At 34.7% G+C, this 10,290-nt stretch overlaps 1 protein-coding gene across 4 annotated transcripts; it reads left to right on the top strand.

Annotated features, from left to right (window-relative positions):
• The first annotated feature begins 1,273 nt into the window (after positions 1-1,273).
• On the top strand, positions 1,274-9,207 carry LOC113722934 (B3 domain-containing protein Os04g0386900). 4 transcript variants are annotated; one of them, XM_072075460.1, is made up of 4 exons: positions 1,274-1,499; positions 7,409-7,463; positions 8,386-8,586; positions 8,746-9,207. In XM_072075460.1, the coding sequence occupies exons 2-4, from the start codon at positions 7,428-7,430 to the stop codon at positions 9,052-9,054; spliced, it is 546 nt and encodes a 181-aa protein (XP_071931561.1). In that variant the 5' UTR covers positions 1,274-1,499; positions 7,409-7,427; the 3' UTR covers positions 9,055-9,207. The 4 variants fall into 4 exon arrangements, with proteins under 4 accessions (XP_071931561.1, XP_027101973.1, XP_071931559.1 ...); XM_027246172.2 differs by lacking the exon at positions 1,274-1,499 and adding an exon at positions 3,464-3,883; XM_072075458.1 differs by lacking the exon at positions 1,274-1,499 and adding an exon at positions 4,848-6,533.
• The last annotated feature ends 1,083 nt before the right edge of the window (positions 9,208-10,290 follow it).

Here is a 10,290-nt window from a genome sequence, read left to right as displayed (position 1 = left end):
GAGAGAGAGGGAGATAAACAGAAAACGGCTTGAAAGGAACAAATAAGAATTTAAGAGGAAAATATTAAAGAGTAAGATACATCTTGTATTGTGTTAGTAAAATAAAGGAAAAAAAGTAGACGTTAATTAATGAAAATGTGTAGGATAGACGCAGAAGATGGCTTGTGTTCTTCAACTGACACAACATCAACAAGAAATAGATAGACAAGTTGTCTTAGAAGAGGAAATAAAAGAACGAACTTTGCAACCAAAACTTTCTTAGTATTCTCTCTTGACCCTTTATCGTTTTGAAATATTTTTAAATACTTGCATAAACATTTTCTTATATCAATTTGTGGCGTAATTTTTATATTTATTAAGTATGCATCAATAATTTAGTTCTAGCTAGCGAACTTATGAATTAAGTTTTAACACTATCAAATTGGAGTTACTTTTTTATGGTTTTGAATTATATAATATGTGTGAAAAAAAATGAACTGACAAATTCATAATGGTTGTATACATTTACATGAATTTGTACGCATTAACTAATTAACATTCTTATGTTTATATTTGTGAGATTATGTTGATGTCATTCGATTTTTGAGTCGCGGTCTGATTGGTTGTCCCGTCTGACCCTTGAATTTCACTGATTTGCAAGTGATGGTTAAAAAATGTTTAATTTGAATTTAAATGAATAAAATTGATTGCGAAACACAACTTTTAATAGCTGACAAAATGTATTATATTTTTCTAACTTACCATTTATCTTTATCATATTAATACTTATATTTTATTGTAATAGTGGCCGAAAAGATCTTGATTTAGTGATTAAACTTCAGATCTTTGAATGTAAATCTTCGGCCCTCTTCTCATTTCTTAAGTTTCATCGCCCTCTTCTATTGGGAGAAAAAAACTGTACTAGTGCATGTGTTTTACAATACAATTGAGGCCGGAAACTCCAATGTCCCGAATCCACATTTTACCCCTTGTTCCTTTTCTTACAGAAGCAAAAAATTGTTTAATTAAACTTAATTTCGAATTTTAATTTCAAAAGCCGACAACTCTTGAAATAAATCCGGAACCTAACTATCTAACCCTTAATCCGGGGAATCTACATTTTTCCCCGCGATAGACAAACTGTTTTGTCCTGTACAAATGATCCGGTCAAGGTGATTGTTACCACGTATGACCAGCCTGCCACACGTCATTTCCCTCCTTCCGTCACGAATCATCTTCATATCTTCAGAGGATTCATTTGCTGAAATCATCATTCCCACTGCCTTGTCCTCGACTCCTCCCCAACCCGGCACTAAGTACCACCACCCTGCCTTCTCCCTGATGCATTGACTAATCAAGCTCCCCACACTGTTCCCATCCCTTGGGGCTGGTTGGGTAGCATAGCAGATGAGTTGAAGGAGAGAAAAAGGAGGATAGAAAGCAGTAGTGCTAGTATTCAAGGTCTTAGCATGCACACACCTTTCATAGTTGATCACCACCTTGAAAAGATCAGAGAAAAGGTTTGTCTTAACTCTTAATAGTGGATCGCCACCTTGCTAATATTATTATTGGAGAAAGGTATTTATGTGTAATATGTTTCCAAGCTTTTCTACTTTTGTGCGTGTGTGTGTGTTTTCTTATAACCATTATATGTTATGTAAGGTAGAAATGGTCAGGCTGAAAACTTTGGAGTAAACTCTTGAATTTCTTTTTCTTTATTTTTGTTTTTACATGACAATGTCTATAACTTATCCCATTCTACGAAAGATCCAATTAGGCTATATAAGGGATTAAAGGGACACCGCCAATCTAAACTACAAAGGTGCACTACTTATTATATTATGTACCTTTTGAAATTCTTTTAATTGTAGACGGGGATATTGAACATCCGACTTACGTCCAAGAAAATTGTAAATTCATTTTTAGTGTCTAACTTACTAAAGCCAAGTTTGTTATTGAAATTCTTTTTTTTTTTTCTAGAATAGTGAAAAAAAAGTATGCATTTGATATTAGAGGGACGTTTGTGTGATTTGTCCATTATTCCTTGTTTTTTTGTTTTCGGACTTGAAAAGGATTCTAAGCCTTATAAGCTAAATTAGGTCTTGGAACACACACTGTTTCATGGTTTTAACCCTTGAAAGACTTGCTAAGTCACTTAGGCTATTAACTAAGTATGCTTAAAGAAAGAACATGTTGAAATTTGACTGTTTATGCTAACTAACTACTCAAAGTTCGAACAATATTGAAGCTTGGGTCCAAGACGTAAATACATTGAAACAACCCCACTTTAGCTCCTTTTATTGGTTGATAAAAGGGATAATTTCAGAAACCTTCCCTGAAGTTTCTAACAATTTCACAAAGTCCCTTAATATTTCAAAATTATACATACCTCCCCTATTGCTGCAAAAGTACTCTACTACCCTTATGTAGGATACCTAATGACATTTTTTGTTGGAAAATTTCAGAAATTCCAAGAAAAACCATAATTGACTTATTTTATCTCTCTCTCTCTCTCTCTCTCACACACACACACACAAACAGACACACTTCCTCCTTTTTGCCTTACTTTTTCTTCCATTTCCTTTTTTGCTAAATTCTTACCATCCATTCCTCTCTGCCTAATATTCTTACTCCAATTCTATCTATCATCCCTTGCCCATATTTATCTCCCTCCTTCCCTCCTTCCTCTTCTTTTTTTTTTTAATCTCTATTCTCATTTCTTTTTTTGCAAATATGATTAGGTTCATCCTTTTTATCTTTTTAATTCTAAGTGTAATGGGTTTGATTTTTCTGCGTTTATTTATCTTATCAAATGTTGGTTGATTATCGGTGATAAAACTTAGTGATGTCAAAAGTCAAAAAATTGAGGGATGGATGAGCTTTAAAAAAGGGCGGTTGAAAAAAAAATAAAGGAGGCTGCAAAGAGAGGAAGACAAAAGAGTTATGCTATTAATTATTGATGAAGTGTTAGTTTTGGATAAAATTTGAGGTTGAGTTTTATCCAGTTTAGCACTAAGTGACGGATTTAATTGACTTGTGTAGTAAATGTAAGGGTTGAGGCTACTGGACATAAATTAGATTTTAGTATTTTGAGTGCTAGAATTATTGGAATTTATTTTGATTTAAATAGGGCTGTTTGTATGGCTTTTGTGGTGGCGTTGTTTGGAAGAAGGCAATCATCATAGTTGAATTTTTTTTAAACTTTTATTTTTGGCAGAAAAAGCTTGTTGGCTTTGGTGTTGGAAGAAAGACAATCAACAAAGCTCTTTTTATTATTCCTTTTTATCTTTTTGACAAAAAGGGTATTGTAAGATATTTGAAGGAATTGGTAGCCTATTGGGCCTATTTTGAAGCATTAATGGTGAAAGGAAGGGAGGCGAGTGTAATTTTTGAAACCTAAGGGAAGCTTCCTGCAATTGTTAGAGACCTCATGCGGGGTTTTTGAAATTATCCCTTGATATAAAAAGCGTCTTTATATTATAATTTTTTTTTCAAAGTCATAGAGCAGGCAGTATCAGCCGTTTAACCGAATCTCAAGTGTCCCAAACATATTCACAAGGCTTCATAACGTCAAACCACTAATTTCCTTGGCGCCAAGAACAATTGAAGTGGCTGAAAAATCAATGAAACAAGATTGAATGCTAAAGTGATTGATTGGGCTGTCCACGGTCTAAAACCCGCTTTCTTTCTCGTATTTGGTTTTTCATTGTTGCCTACCAAAGAGTTGAAAACTCTCGAGGCACAAGCGACAGTATTAGACGCTGGGTAATGCCGGGAAGAGACTTATTTTGAAAGGAAAATTTTGAAGAGAAAAAAAAATAATTCCATGGGTATGCTGGAGAAATAGAAAGAGCGGGATCGATCGGGGCAACGAAAAAGAAGTGCTTGCTTTCTGCAACAAAAGGTAATTAAGCCATGAACTTCTTTGATCTTCAATATTTTGAATAAGAGAAAAAAAGTAGTATTGATGTATGGGTTTTAATCAATTTGTTCAGTGGTGAGTCCCAATAGAAGTTTTTCTTGAATTTGAAGTGTTGCTGTTCTGAGTGATTATTTGGAATTGTGCTTTATGTTGGAAAATCCTCATTTCCTCCCGTCTGTCCTGAAGATAGTAACTTTAAGCGTCTGCATTAGCTTAAACCATGTGATTGTAATCATGCATTTTGTGTGATGGCTTGGAAGAATATATTTTTGGGGAAAAAAGAACAGTGGTGTTTTTTTTTTTTTAGTGGCATCAAACTTGGTCATTCCTGGAATCCTAATTGAGGGGAAGTTTGTAGTTACAGTATGTAAACGTTGTGAAATTTACAGAGTAATCCACAGTAATCATTTGTGAACATCTGCCAGCAATTTTCAAGATCTTAGAGAGCAGTGTGCATGTAATTGGACCCGTTATGGTGTTTTTCCCCCACGGGGACGCTAGAATGGAATAATAATAGGAAAAAAGTAAAACCCATGATTGACAGTGGGTACCTCGGAAGATTTCGTCTTATCCTGGGAAATTTAGTACTGACAAAAGTTTGTTCGCCCGTAAAGTTTTTTTTTTTGGTCCAATTCGAAAAGGTCAGGGGAAGGCTACCAAAAAACAATCAGTTAGTTATAGTGCTAAATTGATGAAAATAGTGATTCGTCAAAAGCTGCAAGTTCTATCTGGTTTAAATTTCTTTTTCGTGTGAGGTCGTAGTGTTTGGTGCTAACAAGATTGGCCTCCTGATGACCGTGTAAATGTTTGTGCAAACAGCAAACGTGGGTTGGTCATATTACTCCAGTAGACAATTTATGAGGCTCCCCAGGGAAAATTCCTCTATAAATTCTCCATCAAGCATATTTGCATTCTAGACCTTGTAAGTTGTAACACCACTTCATTGAATTTCAGGGCGAGATAATTTAGTAATACCGACAATTCAGTAAGTTTTACTTTACCTGATTTGTCTTTGATAGCTTAACTGTTGAGCTTTTCACAATCCAAGGGACCTGCAACATATTTTCCAAGTACTGTAAGTTTTCTTAACTTTTCAAGGAATTGTTCTTCAATTGTTGTAGTGTTTAGAGCACAAGATTGGCCTCCTGATGTCTATTTAAATGTTTGTGCAAACAGTAAATGTGGGTTGATCATATTACTCCTGCAGACAATTTATGAGGATGCTCAGTGGAAAATTCATCTATGAATTCTCTATCAAGCAAATGTGCATACTAGACCTTGCAAGTTGTAATGCCAATAGTTAGAAATTTAGGGGCGAGAATAATCTTGTAACACCGACTCTTTGGTTAAAATTTTACTTTAGCTGATTTCTCTTTGATAGCCTAAGCAATGTTGATCCTTTTTACAATCCAACGGACCTTAAACATATTATCCAAGTACTGTAAGTTTTTTTTCTTAACTTTTCGAGAAATCCTTCATCAATCGTCGTGAATGACAGATTTGTTCAATCATCACAAAATTGAGACTAGCACATGACTTTTGAAAAGTTAGAAGGGAATTTGCTTTCCACGTATTTGGTTAGAGGATTTGAGTTTAGGGACTATGCAAAGTTTTGCTTAAAAGTTTAAGGACTAGTGGAGTAGGTTACCCTCCTTTAATCTATGAAATGTATTGATTGCTTAAATACTTACTTGTGTATCGATTACACTTAACCATATGTCTCAATTAAATTTGAACTACTAATTACTAGGATTGGGGGAAAATGTGTGCCAAGGGTAGAGGGAATGTGGACAGGTAGATATGGAAAGCCTGGATTAGCCTCGTTAGACCTTATAAGTTTCTAGATATTTCTTCAGGTATCTAAAAATGCACCAAACTCCCTTCTACTTAGTGTTGTCAGTCATTGTGAGATACTATTTGAAATGCTAATTGGTTCCTTTTGGCCCTGGTTTTTCACCCCAGAGTTCATACATATCAATCTACTTTTGGCACATCAGGAGAACTTCTGATAGATCCTCAGCTTGTTCCAACTTTTTAAACTTATTTCGGGTAACTACCGAGGCACTAAGCAAATTCTAACATGTCAAGCATGTGTCATTTTGCATACATAAATGAATCTTATCATCAACTTATTAATTTTCACTGCAACTGGCTAATTCAAATTGGATAATATATAGCTAAAGTGGTTGTATCGACTATAAATATGAAAATGGTACAGTGCCATCTTAAGGGGAAAAAAAAGCCTTAAGTCATATTCTGACTTTAGTGTTTGAAAGTCCTGGATACACAAGATATGATTATGTATACAAGAAAAAGCTGCTTTTGTATTCTTTAATTGACAATGTTAATTTAGGAGTTTTCTTAGAAGCAACTTAGTTAAGCTTATGTATGTCGATGCACGCATTATGTAATTAAGCTTGGAAAAGTAAGTACTTTTGTTTTAAGTGTAGGAATTAATTTACGGTTGAGGATGAGGCCATGTAACATATTTCATGACAAGAGCCTTATATGGAAAGGTAAATTGACAAAATTTTGTGGCAGCCAGAAAAGAACTATAAATACCAAGAGACCACAAGAATGACTAAGATAAGCGTTGAAATATTAGGCGGCACAGCAGACTACATAAGCTAAGGTATGCAGCCGACTTATTCATCTTAAAAAGAAAAACAAAAAATCACAAACAGAAGGATCTAAGTAGAAAGGATTGTTGCTTTATGGATTTGATCTGTGTTTGTTGGATGGTCAATTCATCAAAATAATTTTTTCTGAATTGAAGTACTAATTGCTGAATATTACTTATTCATGTATTATATGCTAATTTAAGGTCATTTCTTCAAATTGTTCTGCATCTGTAGTTCACTGCATATGTAACTTGATTGTTAGCTTCTTTTGAACATTGCTGCAGCCACGAGTTTTGCGATAATTTCTGGGGCATAATGGTGTTGATTGGTTGTAAAATGGGGAAAATAAAAAATGGAAACTGAAAGGGCAGTCAGTTACTATTTGATGGTTGTAGCCATGCTTTGTTTTTGTCTGGTAGAGCTCAAATGTCTTAAATTGATAGTAATACTCTAATAGATGTTAAAACTTTAATTTCCAGGGAATCAGATATGGTGGATCTATAGTTCCACAGTTCAAGGATCATAAATAGAAGCTGTCTCCTTTTGGTACTAGGAATTAACTAAAGGTTTTGGAGAACGTGAAAAATATTGATTAATCTGATTACTAGAATTTATTTGTGATTTAGAATATTTATTTTTTTAGATCTTGGTGCCTTATGTTGATGTAGATGGAGTCAAAATGGTCTTCTTCTTCTTCTTTTTTTCCCTCTTATCACAAACAATTTTTATAATGTGACTGGTGTCCATGACCAGAAACATCTATCGGTGTTGAGAGTTCTACTTTGCTTTGGAAACTGAATAACATGATCTGCATTATCATTCAAATTAAGAATAACTTCAGTTCTTTCATTGATTTATTCGTTAATTTCTTGTGAATATCTACCAGGTAGGCTACTAGGCAAGCAATGTCTGAGGAGGGCAAAATGGAATCAAACGAGAAGGTGGTTCATCTAAAGCTTTAAGGGCTGTTTATTTCAATTTAATATTTTGCATATGTGCATAGTTTGTAGAGATTTGGAGTTAAGAGATAAGCTTCTTGATTAGTACCTGCGTTAAGTGCTTACATGAATGCATCTACAGACCTCAAACTGCACATCTTTATGCCTAGCTGTTTGCTCTTAGTTTCAATATCTTTTGGAAAAAGATGTAAATAAGTGCATGATTTTGTTCATAAGGGTGTCTTAAGGTATCTCTTCACTAGGATATGATTTCATAAGTACAATGTATTATGCTTTGATCATTTAGTTAAACCTTGGTTAAATAGTACTGAAAGCTATAACTTGTAGTTAAAAAGTTGTTGCTCTGTATTCCTTTTTTGAGTATGAGTTTTTCATTTGAAATACAAAGATTTTATTTATTCCACAGTGCCATGTAAGATGTTTTTCAATTTCTCCTAATATACATTTTCTTTATACTTCGTTTCGCTTTGCTTTTCCAAGCATTCAGTTCGTTATATATAGCATGGAATGTGATTATTGCCATCAGAAAATTATTTTGCTCCTTCTGGTCAATTTCTGTTGTTACTTCTCCTGCTTGTTGGCAATATATGTGGAAGAATGCTTCTGACTATCAATGGCACTAAAACTAGAATCCATTTTGCATGCGGACATTGTCTAACAGTCAAAGCGGATTTTGACTAATCTAAAACAAGTAAATGATATCTTTTATGGTTCGGTTTATAGACGGTTTGCACCCGTATTGTGAAGTTCTTCTTTCACAGCAACCATCCATGTTGTGCACATGAAGTTATTATAGTATACATGAACTCATTTTTATCAATATTCACTTATATTGTTTCTTTACATGAATCAAGACAGCTTTATATATATTTTGTCCTTTAAACTTGTGGATCACTCATATTAGGTGGATTCCTCCGCACATACAGCCGATGGAGAAGTTATTGATGTAAATGTACAGGATTCAGAGGCAAAAGATATTGAACTCCACCATGACAATGATGGGTTGGACCAAAGTCTGGTTGATGATGAGCTTTCGCCACTTTCTGAAGAACCATTTTACCATCATGTTGTTTCATTCTCACATGTTAATAAACTATGTCACATGGTAAGTAATGTAACTAGATATTCAAATTAACCTCAACCAAGTAAGTTTAATCAGGTCGTATGGACTTATTTTCTGTGCACAAACTGGTTGTGGCTGTACAAGGTAGCAACCATGAGTTTAATGAATATCTTTATGCGTTTGTGATTCTGAATATTGTAGGTGTTTCCTAGCAGACTGCGGTCTGATCTTCCATCTAAAACAGTTCCTGCTGTTGTCACTTGTCGTGGAAAATCTTGGGAGATGACGTTCTTGGGAGGCAGCCAAAAATTACGTTTCGAAGTACAATCTTGGAAACGGTTTGCTAGTGACAATGGTCTGAAAGTTGGAGACGCGATTTTCTGGGAATTAATGGAGAGCAGTGATGAGAAGGTGAGCTTTAAAGTTCAAATAATTCGAGGTGACTTCCCCAGTGAACTGCAGGCACAAGTGAATGGTGAGACTGCGGCAACTCCAATATTAATAGAATAGAATTCTAAATCATGGTTTTGAAAGTTCTATGAATGGTATGCTTTTTCTGACGCTGCTGGTTGAATACCAAGAAATTTTTTTTTTCCTGTAACAATGGACGGATACCTTGTTCGTGTTTTTTGTATCCAAGTTTTCGGAGTTCTGGTTTGTTCATTGGATTCATGATACTGCTTAGATTAGCCACAGAATTAAAATCTTTTTGTCCAGTAAGAGGTGACAAGACAGAAAGACCATATGTGTTTAATTTGGTAGTAGTTGGACCCAAATTGTCAGGTAATTACATTAGTCCGTTGGGTTGAGGATCCTGCATTCGGACCAGGGACACAAATCAGTGCACCGTTTTTTGAACGAGATGTAATTCTACGTGCATTACTTGTAAAACTTTGCAATAGAGACGCAATTATTATATATAGAACTCACATGAACAGTAACAGAATATCACAACAACCAACTCTCCTAATTATCCTTCAAATACTTCTCGACAAGGCAATATTATCATAGACTCGGGGACTGCATTCACATTTCTTCCAGTGGATTATTACTATGGGTTAAGATCATCTTTTGTAGCAGAAATGGGAAACAAAACCGTGCCAGATCCAACGAGATCTTTTGACTTGTGCTACGGTTCAGTGAATGAAACAGATGTGCTTCTTCTGATGCTTCAGCGTGCTTGGCTTCTATCCCAAGTACAGATTTTCCTGTGTTTGGGAATGTTGCACAAATGAATGTGAAGGTGAGGTACGACTTAGCAAACAAGATTATTTCCTTCAAGCCCACAGATTGTTCTAGTAATTAGTGAGGTTTTCAGCTTAATTGGATGGATGCTAGAGTTTAATTTTATATTCTTTGTTTAGCAATTTTGTATCATCCCATTAAAGTTAAGTAATTATATGTATGCCACAAATAGTTTATGGGATGGAGAAGAGTGAATAGAAGGTGAAATATTAAGAGTTTCTTGGCTGAGACCTTTTTAGGATATACAATTCTTTGCTCTCATTGGGTTTCTTGATTTGGAGATTTTAAGTAGTTTTTGTTTTTTTTTTTTTTTTGGATGTGCCTTGGATTGGACTAATCTGTTCCATCTATAAAAGGCTGGCATTGTATCCCAGTCGTGATAACTTAAGCCAACTAAATAGAACAAAAATTCCTCTTCCAAGATACTTCCCAGGGAAATATAGAGAGTTAAAAGATCTCGAGTACAAACTTAAAGAATCAATAATTAGAAGGGTCAAAATT

The sequence above is a fragment of the Coffea arabica genome, chromosome 2c (genome assembly GCF_036785885.1).
Source record: "Coffea arabica cultivar ET-39 chromosome 2c, Coffea Arabica ET-39 HiFi, whole genome shotgun sequence".
Lineage (NCBI taxonomy): Eukaryota > Viridiplantae > Streptophyta > Magnoliopsida > Gentianales > Rubiaceae > Coffea > Coffea arabica.
Note: the sequence above shows the minus strand (reverse complement) of the source record. Positions and strands in the feature narration are given on the sequence as shown.